A 19,013-nucleotide genomic window follows, 5' to 3' on the forward strand; every position below is an offset into this window, starting at 1 on the left:
TGTTTCTGATTTAATAAGTGTTGAATTTACTCTGAGCTTTAATGAACATCTAAATGATCAGTGAGTTAAATATAGGAAAATACGTGATTTACACTGAAAAAACACAAGATAAAGCAGATGATATTACAGTAAATGGTGATAAATCCTTTAAGAAAGGTTAAATATAGAGAAAACTTTACTTGGGAATTGCCTCAAAAGTGGCACTGGGTCTGTATGGGTTAAGGATGAGGACTCTGTGTGTCCAGTATTGACCCACCTGCCTGGGCCACCGTGTCCACTGTCCGAGCCACTATACAGCACGACAGTTAGGTCACCCTGGTGCTTTCAGAGGCTTCAGATAATCAATGTAACCGCACAATGACACCAATAGAGGATTACAAGGATTCACTAAGCCCCTGTCAGTCGCCATACTGCATTGATTTCCCATCTTCCATTGGATGCTGTAGTTTGCTCATGTTTCTCTGCAAAGATGACTTTTAATTTTCAGGGTTTTCCCCAGGCTGGTGGGTGGGGTTGTGCAGTCATGGGAGTTGGGGGTGTTCCCACGAGAAATGTTGATATCACATATAATGTAATTTGACTGAAACTGTGTATGTATTTTTAAATAATTTTAGTTTGTTACAGCAATTTATCCAAGTTAAGACCTCACATGGAACCTGTTCTGTTTTTCAGCATATGATAAGGCACAGGTGTCAAACATGTGGCCCGGGGGCCAAAACCCACCCACCAAAGTTTCCAATCTGGCCCGTGGGAAGAATTTGCAAAGTGCAGAAGATATTAACAGTCAAAGGCGTCAAACTAAAAAATAATAGCATAATAACCTAGAAATAATGACTCCAAATTTTCTTCTTGGGTTAATGTGAAAAAAATAATGTGACATCATGCCTATAAATAATGGCAACACCAATTTTTTCTCTTTGATTTACTGCAAAGAACATTAAATTCTGATATGCTTTAATAATAAAATGTCAATAACCTGAACAAATATGAACAACTTGAAATGTCTAAAGAAAAATAAGTGCAATTTGAACAATATTCTGCCTGTTTTGTGTCTTGGTAGATCTGATCTGTAATGCACATGTAGAAATCATAAGTTGAGGCATAATATTGATGATTTTTTAAATTATTATTTCTTTTTATTTTCCTCAGAAATTTCTGTTTTTTCAGGTTATTCACATCTTTTTATTTGGATAGTTTGAAAAATGTTAATGTTTTCATAATTTAATGTTATTTTTTTGCATATAAAAAATTTGGAGTTGTCATTATTACTTCCGCCAGGAGGTATTGTGATCGTTTTGCTTTGTGTGTTTGCGTGCGTGCGGGTTTGTTTGTTTGTTTGTTTGTTTGTTAGCAAGATAACTCAAAAAGTTATGGATGGATTTTCATGAAATTTTCAGGCAATGTTGATACTGGCACAAAAAAGAAATGATTCAATTTTGGTGATCGGGGGGGGGGGGGGGGGGATCTGTGTTGGCGGAGGTCTGCGCTGTCCCAGTGCTTTTCTTGTTTATAAGTTATTATGCTATTATTTTACTGGTCCAGCCCACTGGAGATCAAATTGGGCTGAATGTGGCCCCTGAGAGAAAATGAGTGTGAGACCCCTGTAATAAGGCATTGTCTACTGTCACAGTACTGTGGTAGGACATGTGGGTGTGTCTATGTCCACAGAGCCAATCAGATGTTCTCATTTGTCCTGTTCCAATCAGCAGTAAGGACATGTTGTTGTCCCAGATCCGATCATGGACACTGTTCCATGAACTCATTGTCCTCTTGTGTCCACAGTACTGTGGTCATATATGGAGTATACCCCCTGTACACACCACAACCACATTATGTCAATCCACTACAGTTTACTATGGTTTGGGCCTTTGGTCACATGACACCAGCGTTGTCGGTGCCCAAAATGGTATTTTTGTAGAACAGGTCCCAGAGCGTAGACATGTCCCAGCTCCGCCCTGGTGTTGGCGTTTGGATAGGACCAACACCACTGTACGGAAATCATGACAACCATAGTACCATGTGACCAGAAGAAGAAAACCCCAGACAGAACCTCCTTGCACATGCTCAGTGTATTCTTCTGTGGTGTGAGTGGATCCTGCCATAGGCTCTGTCTGTGTTTGTGTACAGCGCCACATATAGGTGTGGCATACGTATTACATCCTTTAACCCAGTTGGACCGTTTCCACCTGGACGCAGATATTTATGGAAACCATACGAGTATGGACGACAAACTATTAGAATCCACTAAAGACAATACCAGGAGCGTAGTGGTCGGTAACTGGTCCCCTGTCCTTTTCCTGGACCTGGATAGGCCCACGGCATGTGTTTATGTCCACAGTCCTGTGTCAGCAGGGGGACAGGTTACCAGTCTACACAGGACAGAACCAGGACACTGATTGGACCTGAGGGACAGAGACACATGACAAAGGTAGTCCAACAAGACTGAGAACAGAGACACTTTGATAAAATATATAAACTGATAAAAACTAAAATAAGTTGGTACCATTTTTATTGACATATAATTGTAATAATAACAAATCATCGCTAAACAACATCCTTAAATGTAAAACCTGCCACAGAAGTTCAACAGAGCCCAAGTGCATCCATCAGATCTGACTCAGTTCGCCTTCAGTCATTTTAGTTTAATTTAATGCTCTCCACACTGATTTCACATTCACTTGGCTTTGGTTGAGCTTCTGCTGAACTGTGTATTTGCTTGGAGGAAATCTTAACAGCATGGATACTATTCACGCACTTTGACTTCATGCCCTGAACACAACTGGTCGAGAAAATCATCACATCTGTTTTTATTCACCTGCATAAAAACAGTTGGATTAAACAGAACTGACTTTATTTCCATCACTTTGTCAACATATTTTCCATATTCCATTTTTCCCTCTGCTCTGTAGGTTAAAGTCTGTGTAAGGTAGAAATAAATAGGTGTGAGTCTGTCACACCACAGAACCTTACGTTATCACACCCAGCCCCAGCAATTAATTGTTAAATGATTGTCACCAAATAATGAATTAATTGATTAATAATGAAATAGCTTTTGATTGGACCTGATTGGACCACACCAGTCATATTTACTGTCACTGTAACATTATTATTATATTATAACAGAGGTTTTATGTTTCACGCCTACATGTCTGAACTGACTGTAAAGTCTCATCAATTATTTCATTGTTCAAGTTTAATGAATGTGATGTTGAACTGACAATAACATATAATGAATTTAAATACACTGTAATATGTGTGAGTGTCTGAGAGGAGCCTTAGGGTGTGGAGGGGCTTCAGCGAGTGCCGTTAGAATAATGGGGATTTTAATACTCAATAAGCAAAAATGACACAGTGTAATTATTAATTATTAGATCATTAAATAAGTAATTATTCACAGGTGTCTCAGTAGGTATGTGTCTACTTTAACAACTGTAACCACTGTTGCCATGTTGGTCTAATATTCCTATTATTATTGTGTTTGGGGGGGGGGGGGGGGGGGGGGGGGGGTTTATGCAGATAATGGCTCCTTTGTGTTACACAGCCATTGTTGTTGTGTTGTGTCGGTGCTTTGTTATTATTTGTCATATCTAAGCTGTGCAGGTTTTGTTTGCAGCCTGATTGGCAAACAGATATGTATCTTTTCAATTTTTTTTCATTAGTTGTACGATTAAACTATTATTAGGCTTATGTTAGTGATAGAAAATGGAAAGAATACATTGTTGTGACAGTGTGTGACACTTAGCTGTCAACTGAAATATGATAGTGACAGTCTTAGTGCTTGCCACTAATACTGATTATAAGTGCATACAAATCTGGCCTCTGAGGCAAGATTGAGTTCGAAAAGTGCTGATACTTTGATAGACACAAGGGCATCCACACCCACAGCATGCACAGACAGTCAGTCAAGGTCCACTAAACCCCCCCAGCATGGCATCCAGCATTTCATACAGTGATAAATGGACATGAAAAGCCCTAGTATAACCCATCGCTTGAGTCACTTTCTCAAGTCCTTTAAATTTCTCAGCTCAGTCGCAGAGGAGGGAAAAATGACGCTGTAATTGGCACACATGGTATGTACGGAGAAAAAACCAACCTACACGACTAGTCATATGAATAGCCTAATTAGGATGCAGGAGAAGGTTGGTGGAAGGGCATCTATCAGCACAGAATGCACTGTCACCTCAGCGTGCCTCTCCTTCATGATCATACACTGCATGTACAAACGCTCACATGTTTCTTTTTCACCTTGACCAGATCTGTCTCGTCCCACCTCATCTGTCTCTGTAGATTCACAGTGGATGGCAGCGAGACCGCGGAAACACTGAGCCTGTACTGTAACCTCATTAGAATTAATTATGGGATGTCTTTGTCTCTCAGAAAAATGTGCACAGTATATGCATAACTCATATCATTCACCTCCACGCATCAGGTACACATATATACACTGTCCTGTAGTGTAGCAACAGATTACTGCGCTATGATTAGAAGACAAAAGTGTCCAGGGAATCTGCAACAGGCCGTACTCAGGTCATTTATTAGGAGCTTCTCCAAATCCAATTGAAAGTAAAGGTTTGCAGGCGCTTGGCCAAGCACTTCCAGTGTTATCGCATACTGCTCTATCTGCCAGGTCCTTCTTAAAGGCTCATTGTCAGGAATATGAATAGTCTGCGTTTACCTCACAGTCATGACTGGGTAACTGATGGAACGTTGCAGCAATGTTAGTGCCAAGACTGACCCTAAACCAGTGGTTCCAACCTTTTTTGCTTCATGACCCCGTTTTAACATTACAAATTTCTGTCGACCCCAGACATTCAAAACAGAGATTTTTTTTTTTTTGCTAAAATGAATTTGTTTTTGATCCTGTAATAGTTTTCCATCTTATGTTTCAAATAAAGGTTAATTTTAGAGGACATTTAGTCTATATAATGTACAGGGTGTCCCATAAGTCTCCATACATAGGAAAAATAAACGTTTCTTGACATAAACCATTTTTATTTATATAATATGCTCTATATGACTGCCATTTTGAACAAATTGATCCAAAACACTTCCTGTTTTTTGAATTTGACAATAAGTTTTGCCACAGTGTCGTGTGTGATACTTGTCCCATGTTTTCTGTTAAATGCGCTTGCAACTATACGACTGCTTGCTGAACCGGCCATCAGGATGATTTCAATTCGTTGCTCTTTATTCAAATGCATTCTCTGGATTATCTGAAATATAAAGAAATACATGTTAGAATCATATATGTATGGAATGTATTATGTCTCTTATGTATGGAGACTTATGGGACACCGTGTATATTATTCTGGATGGAGGCAGTAAAGCCAGGTGTAGATTACTGCACAAAGGGAGAATTGGATTTTCCTTGGTCAGGATATGCACAGTCAGTCCAGCTTGGATTTACAAGGCTGACAATTAATACTGAACAAACAAGAACTCAAACTATGAATTATGAAAGAGCTGCAGCATCTGAAACTGACCACAATGAATATTTGACAGATAAACAGAACCACAGTGCTGCAGTCTCAGACTCACAGTTTGTCATGTCTTTGATGTATTGGTATTGTCTCTGTCAACTCAACATATATTTTTTATTAGGATTTTTTTTTTTTTTTTTATCAATTACTAGGCATTTCAGGCGACCCCATTTGAATTCCAGATGACCTCACATGGGGTCCTGACCTCAAGGTTGAAAAACACTGCCCTAAACCCACCAAATCTGTCATTTTCTGTCATGTATTATTAGAAATCAAAATGTTTAATTCCAGGATTAACCCAAATCTGTGTATCATTCGTTCTTCTCATAGTCATTTGAGAATCCACAATCGGAAAATGAAAAAATGTTACTTGCTTATTCACATACAATTCAAAAATCAAACTAGAAGCACTCGGAGAGCGCAGACCTCCGCCAAGGCTGATCAGTGGCCCCCCCCCGTGGGCCCCCCCACCCCCGATCACCACCAAAATTTAATCATTTCTTCCTTATCCCATTTCCAACAAACCCTGAAAATTTCATCCAAATCTGTCCATAACTTTTTGAGTTATGTTGCACACTAACGGACAGACAAACAAACAAACAGACAAACAAACCCTGGCAAAAACATAACCTCCTTGGCGGAGGTAAAAATGAGCTGTTTTTCATTCTTTCGATTGTACGCACAAATTAAAAATTGGAAATAATCAAATAGACCAAATATGGGGTTTCATGTTGACATTTTTGACATCTGATTAGGTTTGACCCAGAAGTTCCTGACTTGTTGGTGTTTTGTTCTGGACAGTCGTGGGTTAGCTAGTATTCTGCCTAATGCATTCTGCGATAATGGAGAATTTGGTGTTATTCAGAGGCACCAAAAGGATACTGTGAAGGAGAATGACATGACAACTGAATAAATGGTCAGGATCTTCCAGGTATTGTTGTTTTGTCTAATATAGTGTGTCCATGACAATCTAAGACAATCTAAGGAGAAGACACAAAGAAGTCTTCTCCGGGTCAAACCAAATCAGACATCAAAAATGTCAACAACATGAAACCCCACATTTGGTTCATTTGATTATTTCCTATTTTTAATTTGTGTGTACAATCGAAAGAATGAAAAACAACATTTTTTTTTTTTTTAATTTGTACATGAATAATGAAATAACCAGTCATTTTTTTCATTTTGCAATTGTGGATCTCAGTTGAATATGAAAAGAACCAATGACACACAGATTATGCCATAAAGACCCAGCGCTACTTTTATGTCAGTTCCCACATGATGTTTTCTCTATATCTAACCCTTCTTAAGTGATTTATAACCACTCATTTCTAATATTATCCTCTATATTTTGTATTTTGTCAGTATAAATCGGGTATTTTTCTGTATTTAGTTTAAGATGTCATGTCTTTGTCTGAGTCATAGTCTGTTGTTTTGGTTTTTCTGTATTCTTAGGGTCACTTCCTGTTTTATTTTGTATTACTTACCTTGTTCTTTGTTTCAGTTTATGTGTTTCCCACCTCGCTGATTGTCTGCCCCGCCCTAATGTGGAACACTTGTGCTCCAATCATCCTCCCTTGTGTGTTTAGTTTGTCTGCCTCTCTGTCCTTGTGCCAGTTTGTCCGTGTTTCCTATTGATCACTGTTTTCTGAAAGTGAGTTTTTTGTTTTTGTTCTGTGTTCTGCCTTTTTATGTTCCTTCTGGTTGTGCTCTTGACTCCGGGGTACATTTCTTGTCAGAGGATGTTCATAAAAGCTCAGATTTAAGTTGAGGATTATTATATCAAAAACCCTCAAACAACTGAAGAAAAAATGTCTTTTTCAGTCCAATCTGTCATTAACTGAACATAAACCCAGTGTGTCCATCCACTGGCATTGATCCAACTCCATGGGTTTTACTGGGGAATCAACATTGTAGAAGATGACGGTGTTTCCATGGTAACTACGGAGCCTCTGAACGTCCAAACGGGTCATATCTGATGACCATGAAAAGATGAAGAACTGTATTTTACACCAATTATTGACATGGATTGATAGGATTAGTTGATCAACAGATATTAAACAGTTTAGATCAGTAGATGGTTTTGGTTGGTGATGAATGTTTGGGTCTTTAGGGGTTAAACACTTTCATACAGTCTGTGTCATATACAATCACTAGCTGGGTTTCCATGACAGTTTTCCTCAAAATAAAAGCGATATTTCTACAATTTGGACCAAGTCCAATTTCTACTTGTAGGTGTTTCCATTGAAGAGCGTTTCCCCATCTATCACATTCACACTAAGGATATCTGATAGCCTGAATAATGTCAGAAAATTATTTGCTGAATAATGTCAGAAAATATATTAGATATTTGTTGGATGATCAAAATGAACCAAGTTTGAGCTTGATTGGTCGACTGTTTCCTTAATAATGTCCAAAAAATTGGATTTTTCAACAGAAGTTCCCCCAAGCATTTGGAACCCCATCCCGTCCCCCCCCCGTCCCCCCTACCACCACCACTCCCCCGGTGTCCAAATATGACATTCTATAATCTCAAGGTAGTGGCATGAAAAAACAGAACTGTTAGATAATGGATCTGAACTCAGTTTGAGCTCCATGGACCTGATAGTGTCAGAATAATGAACCCATTTAACCCTAAACTCCACCTAGTGAATGAAAATGAGCCCATATGAACTCTGGATGGTAGACAGAACATGGACATTTGGAAGAACATCAATATGAACCACATTTGATCTCAATCAGCCTATTATTGATGATTTATATCCAAAAACCTGATGTTCAACTACAGCGCCCCCATGTGGATGACTGATAATACTGATAGAAGCTGAAATCCATAGGGTTCTTCCACTAGGGGTCCACTATGGTGGTTATCAAGGAGAAGAAATCCAACCAAATCTGTCCGAGTTATCGACAAAACACCAAGGAGACCCGGGGGCGTTTGAGTTAAAACTCTTATATCCTCGAAGCTCCACTTCAAGGATATAATGAATCACATTTTTCCCTCTTCCATTTAAAGTCTGAAATAATGAACATCGATTTCTGTAGATTCTGTAGAATTGAAACACTTTAAAGACACATTCTATCCTATGAACAGCACATTTGCAAAAAAAAAAAATCCGTCAAGGCCATCCAAAAGTGACTTTCAGCTTTAAAGACATTTCTTCTCTGCATTAACAGAAATAACAACAAAAACCTGGCCTATTCATTAGAATACTGTTTGACTTTGAACATCATCAAGGCTCTTCAAAGTAGACATCAGATTAGAAGGAGAAAATGTCTTATATGTACTAATGTAACTCACGATTAGTATTAACAAGTGTGTTCCAATTGCCAACTGAATTTCCACAATAGTCCAGCAAATATGAAAAAGTAAAGAAGGACAGATTCTGCTGTGAGTGGAGACAGAATATCAGCATCTCCATCCAAACTCTACGTCTGAGTCTTTTCCATTCAACAGGTTCTGACACAGAGCAGTTGCTTTGTATTACCAGGTACCAGCCATTGTTGCTTCATAACTCTGTGCATGTACAAGTGCTTCGACATATGTTGGTCGTGTATGGCGGTAGAATCATAAGTTATTTCAGGCGGACATGGCCACGCTCCAGTGAGCAGCAGTAACTACAACAAAGGCACAAATGGCAGAAACATAATGTTATTTTCTGTTTCTTTCACACTAGATACTGTTCGAAAACACAAATAAACCCACTCAGCCCTTCACTTTACTTCCAAATGAGTCTGTTGAACACTGGTCACAAGTCAGATGAGAAGGGAAGAAAGCAAAGTTGTAATCCATTAAATATCTCTAAATTTCATAATTAGTTCTCTAAAGTTGACAGCAATAATAATCTGGTTAACCCTCCGGTATCTGGGTGCGCCTTTTAGGCACGCTTTGCACTTTGTGTTAAAAAATTTCATATTATTTTTCACAATTTAAATAAGGTTAGAATTCAAAAGTTGTTCATTTTTGCATGATCTTTAAAATTCTGGCCACCAACTAAAATTTGCTCATTGTAAACCAAAGAAAATTACAAGACTAGCATCTGTCTCCCAAGTGTGCCTAAAACGCACTATTTCTTCCATTTGATATGTATGATTAGGGCTGACCTTGATTTACAAAAGTAAAATCAAATTAGAGCAGGAAAATAAATCAATATATAATATTTAATAGTTTGATTTATAGGTGTGCATTTTACGTACACTTGGTGACAGATGCTAGTATTATTGTACATTTGACCTAGCGCCAAAAATGTTGGAGTTAATCATTGACATATGCTAGGCTGCAAAAATCAAATAATATGTGATCCACTTTTTATGTAGTATATTGAAAAAAAAAAATTTTGTGTGTTTTTTGCATCAAAAAATGGTTTGTTTACATTACAAACACAGCATTTAAAGGGTTAAAAAATGTGACCATTATTGAGTATTTGGTATTTTTATTCATGGCTCAAGTTGATGAAATAGAAAAAGTGTAAAAGAATTAAAAACAAACTGTGAAAATTTTTGACATTATTCCACAAGTGTGCCAAAAAGACACACTTGGTGCTTAGTAAGGGTCTTGCTGGATGGGATACCAGAGGGTTAATGCACAATTCTGCTGCTTATGACTGTCAACTGTATAACCACCTTCTGAAGCAGGGTTAGGTTTGTTTTTTTTGCTTCCTTAGGTTATGAATTAGACATTAATGTGCAGTAATTACAAATGTAAGGAGTGGAACATTTGCATAATTATTATGTGTAAAGTAATGAAATAAAGCAAGCATTGCCATTGTCTTTCAGATGTGTCCCATATCACAGTGGATTTAGCCGAGTGTTGTTGTTTTAATCATGTAAAGCCTCAGCTCGTTCAGTTCCTTGCTTTCTGTTTTACTGTATGTTTCTATAGACAGGGGAAATAGTTCCAGTACTACAGGACTGGGTTACTTTGGAAACTGTCTTTATGTACAGTTGCCTGTATGACACGGTCAAAGAGATTTACACCACATTCCAGCACATGAAAGGAGCCTCATTTTACATTCACAGGACCTGCCTCCACATTGAGGCTTTGAACTTCCATTAAGCCATTATCTCCACACAGTGCAATTCAGTTAATTTTTTGAACTTCAGGGATGGACGCCTCCTCCCCTCCCCCCACACTGCCTCTGCAGATGTTGTGTTGAGTGTCAAGTTTACTCTCTGTACTGGGGCATTAACTGAAAAGTCGGTTTGTCGACGCATCGACGTCTGTGGCACAAGTCGACGTTACTTTGGAGGAGTCGACTAGTCGTGTGTTATTCTCTCTCTCCCTTCCATCACCCGACAGCGCGCGAGCCGTCATTCAGCGCATGTCGATACTCTCATCGTTATATATCGGCTAAAATTTGCTTAGAGGTCTTATTTATGTCTTTGTGCATAAGAAATCAATATAAGTGTATTGTGTTGGTAAATACAAGTTCTGCAAATGTACAGGATTTCAGTTCTGTTCAACATGTTGATGGTCATATGAACTATGTTTTCAGGTCAAAAATGTCCAATTTCATCACAATTAATGCTATATTTTCATGTCACAAATGGCCAAGTTATATTTTAACTGAATTTACCTGAAAAACAAATATTCTATTCTTTTAGATTCCCCAATTTTTCTTACCAGATTCTATCCTACATATCACGTTTTATTTTTACAGGTTCAAAATGGAGTATGGTGCTGATCCATCCTGCTTATGTTACACCAATACATATATGAAGAATGTCACATGTCACTTTTTAAATCAACAGTTTTCTAATAATAAGCATTTTTATAAAGAAATAACAATTCTATATTGTTATTTACTCTTTAATATGATGATAAACTATACAATAAATAATTATGATCCTAGTTTTGGCACAGGGATCATTAGTGTAAACGGTGACATGGCTGCAGAGCATCAGTATGATGGGATTTGTAACAACCATGTCACATCCGTCCACTGCCACATTTTGTGTTTTTGTGTCAGCTGTTATTGTTTTAGATCCACAATACTAACATTTATGAATAAGAGCAGAATTAGCAATAGTAAGTATATAAGTTTATTCCTAATAAAGTACTGGTACTGACCAGAGCATCATGGGTAATGTCACATCCGTCCACCAGTAAAAGTTTTCACATACACGTGCTATTCAAAATCCAATGTTTCTGAAAATAGAGCTTCCACTGTCAAATAATATCAGTAGTCTGTGCACAAATGGATTAGCATAATTTCAACACAGTTCTATGCATTTCTTACAACTTTTTTTTTTTTTTTGACAACAATGGCCACTCATTTGACCCCCTAAGGAAATTTTAGCCAATATGAAAACATGGAGTTCAGTGAGTGGTAGTGAGGCGCGGATCAGCGGACCTAGCTCAGGTTGGTGCAGGTCCAAAAAATGTCACTTTATTTGCGTGTCAGGTCAAAAAATTCCACAAAGTGGCTTAAAAAAAAAAAAAAAAAAAAAAAATCGACCCATGCATCACTAGCACAAGGCCAACACTGAAGGAAGAAGACGACTCAGAGTAGGAACTAAACTGACTGTGATCTAGAAAAACTCTGGTCTCAGTAATGTTCTGAACCATGGAAGCTCCATCAATGCTGAATAATAATTTGAACAGCCAGTGTGTTTGGATTATTCTGTTCATTTATTTCATTCAGACAATGCACTCTTTTCTCTAACATGCTGTGTGTCTTTTATGCCGCTGTCTGAACCTTTTCCCACTTTATGTTGTTCAGTTAAATTTAAAAGAAAATTCAAGGTGTTAACCTACGTTTTGTTTTGGTTAAATGTCTGAGAAGGACTGTTGATGCTTGTGTCTTAGTTTTTTATTCTGCTCTTTACTGAACATTGTTAATGTTCCAATGAACGTTAGTACAAGTTGCTCATTGTTGAACGGCTGTGTGTCTGCGGTGTTCCTCCGCTGTCAATGTGATGACGTCATCATACGACAAGTCAACTCGACTTCGACTTTATTGACAAATAAGTCGATCCGAAAACATCTGAAGTCACTAATGCCCTACTATGTAGTGTGTAAACTGGCCAAGATGTTTGGACGAGCATGTGCTGTGTTCACTTTTTAAAAACCTCTTTGTTTTTCTTTGTTCTCTTTTCCAGTTGCACCATCTATCCATGAGATGAAAAGCCATGGGGTTGGTCTGGGCCGCACAGCTCTGCTAAGATGTGAGGCAGCTGCTGTGCCTTCTCCGACTTTTGAGTGGTACAAGGGGGAGAAACGGTGAGTCCAGTTTGATTGTCCAGTAAATGCATCTTGGCTTCGACTCCATTCCATTGCCCACTGGAGTTGGCCTGGAATGAACGAATCAAAGGCAAAGCAAATGTATTAGTACAGCACCAGTCACACACAAGGCGGGAAATACACACTTACTTCCATAAACGCAGTGTGTGTCTGCATGGTCACGTATTATGTCAGGACCTCTTTTGTGCATGTGGGTCACTTCAGGGTCACATTCTGTTCAGACTCAAAACTGATAGAAGTCGCATCTAATGTGGAATATGAACCAACACACACAAAAAAACTGGATTTCACCAAAAATGCATTAAGACCTACTGTCTGAATGTAGCCGTAATATTCACATGTAAAATAATCTAAACCAGGGGTCTAAACATGCGGCCCGTGGGCCAAAATATGGCCCGCCAAAGGGTCCAATCCGGCCCGTGGGATGAATTTGCAAAGTGCAAAAATTCCACAGTCAAGCCTGTTGAGCTCATTTTAGTTCAGGTTCCACATACAGACCAATATGATCTACAGTCAAATAACAGCATAATATCCTATAAAAAACAATGACTTCATATTTTCTTCTTGGTTTGATGTGAAAAAAATAATATTACACTATGCCTATAAACAATGACAACTTCAAATTTTTGTCTTTGTTTTAGTGCAAAAAATAACTTTAAATTATGGAAATATTTACCTTTTCAAACTATCCTGTAAAAATAAATAGTGAATAACCTGAACAAATATGAACAACCTGAAATGTCTAAAGAAAATTAAACACAATTTTAACTATGTTCTGCCTGTTACTCAGTGTTTAGTGTCTTTGTAGATCGATCCATAATGCACATGTAGAAATAATAAGTTGAGGCAGAATATTGTTAAAATCGCACTTATTTTTCTTAAGAAATTTCACTTTTTTTAAGGTGATTCACATCTTTTATGTTTGGATAGTTTATAAAAGTAAGTATTTTCATAATTTAATGGGGTTTTTTGCACTAAAACAAAGACAAAAATTTGGAGTTGTCATAATTTATCGGCTACTATTTATCAGTTATATTATTTTACTGGTCCGCCCACTGGAGATCAAATCAGGCTGAATGTGGCCCCCTGAAAAAAATGAGTTTGAGACCCCTGATCTAAAGAAATGCAACTTTTTTTGGGACCCATGTGTCTGGCGTCTTACCTCCTGCACAGTCAGAGATGGCCACACCCACCAACACAGACCAGAGGTAACGTAGGTGATGTCACAGTGCTGCATTCAAGGACAATCGGCTCACAGCCCATTTCACTATCTCCAGGCACTTCACTTATTGTCAGTAAAATATTTAAAGCAGGGGTGTATAACTCATTTTAGTTCAGGGGCCACATTTAGCTAAATTTGATCTGAAATGGGCCAGAAAATAATAACATAATAATATATAAATAATGTCAACTCCAAAATTTTCTCTGTTTTCGAGCGAAAAAAGTAGATTTACATTATGAAAAGGTTTACATCTACAAACTATCCTTTCAAAAGATGTGAATAACATGAACAAACTGGAAAAATAAGTGTAATTTTAACAATGCTATGCCTCAGTTTGTCATTTACTTACAGATCACAGTGGATCTACAAACACACAAAACATTTAATATCAGGCAGAATATTGTTACAACTAAAAGAAAAAAAAAACTCTTAAGGCTTTTCACGTTGTTCATATTTGTTCAGGTTATTCACTTTTTTTGCGAAATTATACTTTGTTTTAGTATAAATACAAGAACATATTTCCATTTCCAAACAGAAAAATTTGGAGTTGTCATTATTTCTATGTTACGATGATAGTATTTTACTGGTTCTGACCCACTGGAGATTGAATTGGTCTGAATGTGGAACCTGAACCAAAAGGATTGTTAATATCTTAGTGTAATTTTTGCATTTGACAAATTCATCCCAACGGCCAGACTGGACCTTTTGGCGGGACAGATTTAGCCCCCGAACTGCATGTTTGACACCTGTGATTTAGAGGAATTTACTGAAAAATGAACTGAAATGACTTCTTTTTACTGCCCTGTTCCATAAGGGTGTGTTTGACAGGAATGCTGAGGTCACTCTTGATTGTTGACATTCATTCAGGAATAGATGATGGGAAAGATGTTTTCACCTGCTTTTCTCTCACTCATCAGTTTGTTTTGCCTAAAGTCTGGTGTCTGAGGGAGAGCCCACCCAAATATTCCGGCAGAAGTCGTTTGTGCCTCTTCCTCAACTTGCATCCTAATGAACTGTTTGCCGGCAACTGGCTTAAATCATTCGCATCACATACATCAATCAGTCTGGATTCAAGTGTGAGTTCTTGAATTTAAAAACCAAATTACCCCCATTACCCATCATTTACCCACTCCTGGTGAGCACAATTTCAATCATCAGCTCACACTGTGCTAATTGTAATTATGGGGTGGATTCAATTTATTCCAATTGCTAAGGAGGCAAGTTGGCATGATTCTAGTCTTTACTTAATTCAAGGACTTGTTCTTTCTGTGACTTCTTACATAGCTGAATGGTGATTTCTTAATTTACTCCTCATCCTGTGAAGGCCATTAATATAAGGGCTTAAGCTCAAAGGATGTGTGTTTTCTGTACAGGGTTGACACAGGCTGTATTTACCAAGGTTATTATCGTTAACGAAAATTAACGAAATGATGAAAACTAGAATTGTCAAAACATTTTCGTTAACTGAAATAAATAAAACCTATAATTAAAAGAAAAAAAAACAATAACTGACTGAAACTGTGTTGTGTGCTTATAAAACTAACTAAAACGGATGAAAATTAGGGATAAAATTCCCTTCGTTTTCGTCTTTGTCAATGTCGGATTGATATGAGATCGATTTATTTCCCTCAAGCAATTTTAGCTGCTGGCACCAAACGATATTTAATGGTCCGTCACTTCTCGTCACATGTCGTTTAGAGTCAGCTTTTCGTCCCCACTCTACCTGGAAACATGGAGACTAAAGTTGGGAGAAAGCAGCAGAGTCCTGTCTGGGATTTATTTGAATACGACGGTGAAGAAGATAAAAGATATAAATGAAACTGAAACTAAACTAAAACTAAGCATTTAGAAAATAACAATAACTAATAAAAACTGGCAAACCTGCTCTAAAAACTAATTAAAACTAACTGAATTAGAGAAAAAAAAAGTCCAAACTAAATAAAACTGAACTACAGTGATCCCTTATTTTTCGTGGTTAATGGGGACCGGCGCCCCCCGCAAAAATCGAAAATCTGTGAACTGGAGCCGGAGCCCCCGAGCCTATCCTAGACCTAGGTACATGTATGTATGTATCTATAAATAGTATGTAAGTCCTGCAAATGTAATAATTATGAAATAAATGAGATATATATATAAAAGAAAACAATGATTAGTACATGTATACATGCATATATATAGATCGGATACATGTACATGTACGTACTGTAAAACATCTGAAAGAAAAGAATGTAGAAAGTAAACAAAACACACACACACATGCATACGTACTAACAGCTGATACGTACTCTCTCCTCTCTTCATTCGTGAAGCTTATCCATCGTATACGTACACACGAACACACGCACATCTACTCCCAGCTCTCTTTTCCTCTCATATGCACAAGAAACGAATCAGTTCTCTCTCTCTCTCTCTTTGGTCTCGAGCATCAACACACACAAACACACATACATGCATGAACTGACATTTCTACATATTCTCTCTCTCTCTCTCTCTCTCTCTCTCTGGCAGCTGCGGCCTCTCGTCTGCTGTGGGGTGGATTTTCACGGAATTTCCGCAATTTTTTCTTGATTTTTTATTTTTTGACGAATATTTCTGAAAAATCCGCGAATAACTAAAACCGCGGAACTTAAAGCGCGAATTGGCAAGGGATCACTGTATAATAGAATGCAAACCTCCGCCAAGCACCCCGAACGGTGTGCATGTATGGATCGGCTCTTTCTTTTTAAATTAAATAGTTTCAAGGTTGTTCCATACCGCAGAAAAATTGCGGTCAAACATGCTAATAAAAAATAACAAAAGTCAACAGAGCATAACAGAAGAGAAATGGAGCGGAACGAAATTTCGTACAAAGTTGAAGCTTGGTACCAGTCATGTGTATGTCAAATTATATTCAATTCCAATCAATATTTGTTGAGTTATAATGAAAAATGCGTTGTAAATGGGATTTTCAATGTTAAATGTAAATGTCCACAGAGTCCACATTCCACGGTGGATGTGGACAATTTTGTGCCAGATACAAGATATTGTTATAAGCTACGGGTGGATCAAATTGGAGGCTAATCAGAGTCGTTTTGAATTTTTTATGAATTTTCGAAAATTGCTCAATGATGAGAGATAGGAAAATATGAGATTTTGTGACCTTGCTGTGACCTTGAACTTTGGCCTACTTGGCCCAAAATTTAATGGGTTGGTCCCAGGGCCTAGGCCTATCTGTGGGGAAGATTTGGTAAAGATGGTTGGACTAGTTTTCCTGCAAAGTTGCTAAAAAACAAACAAACACGTAAACAAACAAACACACAAAGCAAAGTGATCACAATACCTCCTGGCAGAGGTAATAAAACTAAAACTAAACTTAAACTAAGCATTTACAAAATAACGAAATCTAATTAAAAAAAAACTAGCAATCTTGCTCTAAAAGCTAATTAAAAATAACTGAATTAGAGAAAAAAAAGTCTGAACTAAATAAAACTAAACTATAATGAAAAATCCTAAACTATTCTAACCTTGGTATTCACTCCTCTTCCCAGTCACTCTGTATGGGAAACCAAGGCCACAGCTCATTGTGGCTTCGTGTGGATGCAGCCCTATCATTGGAGCACTGCCACTGCTAGCGTGTCTTTATCAGCAGTTGAGTGACAGTTTTGACAAGTAAATCTTTCTCTTGATGTGTCACCACTTTCATTCCTCAATGGAGGTGGGTGAGTGTTTATGCATGCGTATGTAAGGGAGGGGAGATTTCTTTCACAGTGACAGTGGGGAGCATCGACGACTTTGATGTCAAACTAGTGAAGAGGCAGGGCTCACTCTCACACAGATGCCGAGATTATCAGCTGAATGTTCGACTAACATTTGAGGAAGTTGCTTTGGGAGAGGGAACCACAGCGGATATTTGCTGGACATAAGGTCACGCAGTATTTCAACTCTGAGTGCCTCTCACAGCGAGCCAAGACACAGTTCACAAGGGGCGCAAGCGGGAGGATAGAACAGAAACACTGATTAAAACAAACGCAGCTGTAATATAATGCCACAGTCAGGGATACACATCATACACGGTTACAGAGAGAAATTTAATCTTTCAGGCTGCTAAAGATCATCACCAACTGCCAGAGTTAACAACAAAGCGTTTGTCAATTTCACAGCACAGATGCCAAGCACAACTGGAATAGGATTTATTGTAATCCTCCTCCACCTGCAACAAAATGATGAACATGTCAACCGGCATCCAGCTGCTTTACCCCTGGGTCATTTCTTTCTCCCCTCAGTTCTTCAAAGAACCTCTCCAAAGCAGTGTCACACCACCAAGGGATAAATAGATCTGTTGAAGAGGGTGATAAAGGACTGCACGATCTCAAGATCCACTAAGGATGACAAATATTTGGATCATCCTTGACTCATGGCACTTCCCCCTGTGACACCGACTGTGTGCGAACAGTCACAGGCTCATTTGTTGTGATTGTCTGCTCTGTTTTTAGGATTATCAAGGGTCAGGGCATCGACATCAAGAGCCTCAGCTCAAGATCAGTCCTCACAGTGAACAACATGACAGAGGATCGTTACGGGAACTACACATGTGTCGCCTCCAACAAGCTAGGGACAGCCAACGCCAGTGTGCCTCTCATCCGTAAGTTGTCCTTCTACCTTCTATGGCTGCTTTAGAAGAATGGTACAAAGTCAGAGGGCTGCAAGATGTTGGTTGAGGTGAACAGGAAGGTTTTTGTTTTGTATTTCTGATACGTATTTGATCTGAGGTAACAGCCAGTGTTCAGCCCAACAGTGCAGCTCAGTGTCCACTCGTAGAAACAGTCTCAGTTGTTGTGTATGTTGGTTACCAGCTGTTGTCTGGAAGTGTGTGGGTGTGCTTTGGTGAGTGTTTGGTTTTCTGAATAAGGAACCTAGCTATAAGGAAACAACTCACCAATTATAAAAGGAGGCCAGCCATGCGAAGTGGAATGCCAAGTAGGACCATGACTCAGACTTACATGAGGTCTGAAAGTCAACCTTTTCATTGCTTTCAACGCTCCTTGAGGCGTCCAATGGGGTTTCACAGAGGCCAGATATTCAGCTGGGGCCA

The 19,013-nt window shown here is 38.4% G+C and overlaps 1 protein-coding gene across 1 annotated transcript in view; it reads left to right on the forward strand.

Annotated features, from left to right (window-relative positions):
* Window positions 1-19,013, forward strand: part of negr1 (neuronal growth regulator 1) — a 385,618-nt gene that overhangs the window by 266,392 nt on the left and 100,213 nt on the right. The window contains exons 5-6 of the mRNA XM_030132384.1: window positions 12,579-12,699; window positions 18,415-18,563. Coding sequence (XP_029988244.1) covers window positions 12,579-12,699; window positions 18,415-18,563 — 270 coding nt within the window. The remainder of the gene's footprint in view (window positions 1-12,578; window positions 12,700-18,414; window positions 18,564-19,013) is intronic.

This window comes from Sphaeramia orbicularis, chromosome 4 (genome assembly GCF_902148855.1).
Source record: "Sphaeramia orbicularis chromosome 4, fSphaOr1.1, whole genome shotgun sequence".
NCBI classification, from domain to species: domain Eukaryota; kingdom Metazoa; phylum Chordata; class Actinopteri; order Kurtiformes; family Apogonidae; genus Sphaeramia; species Sphaeramia orbicularis.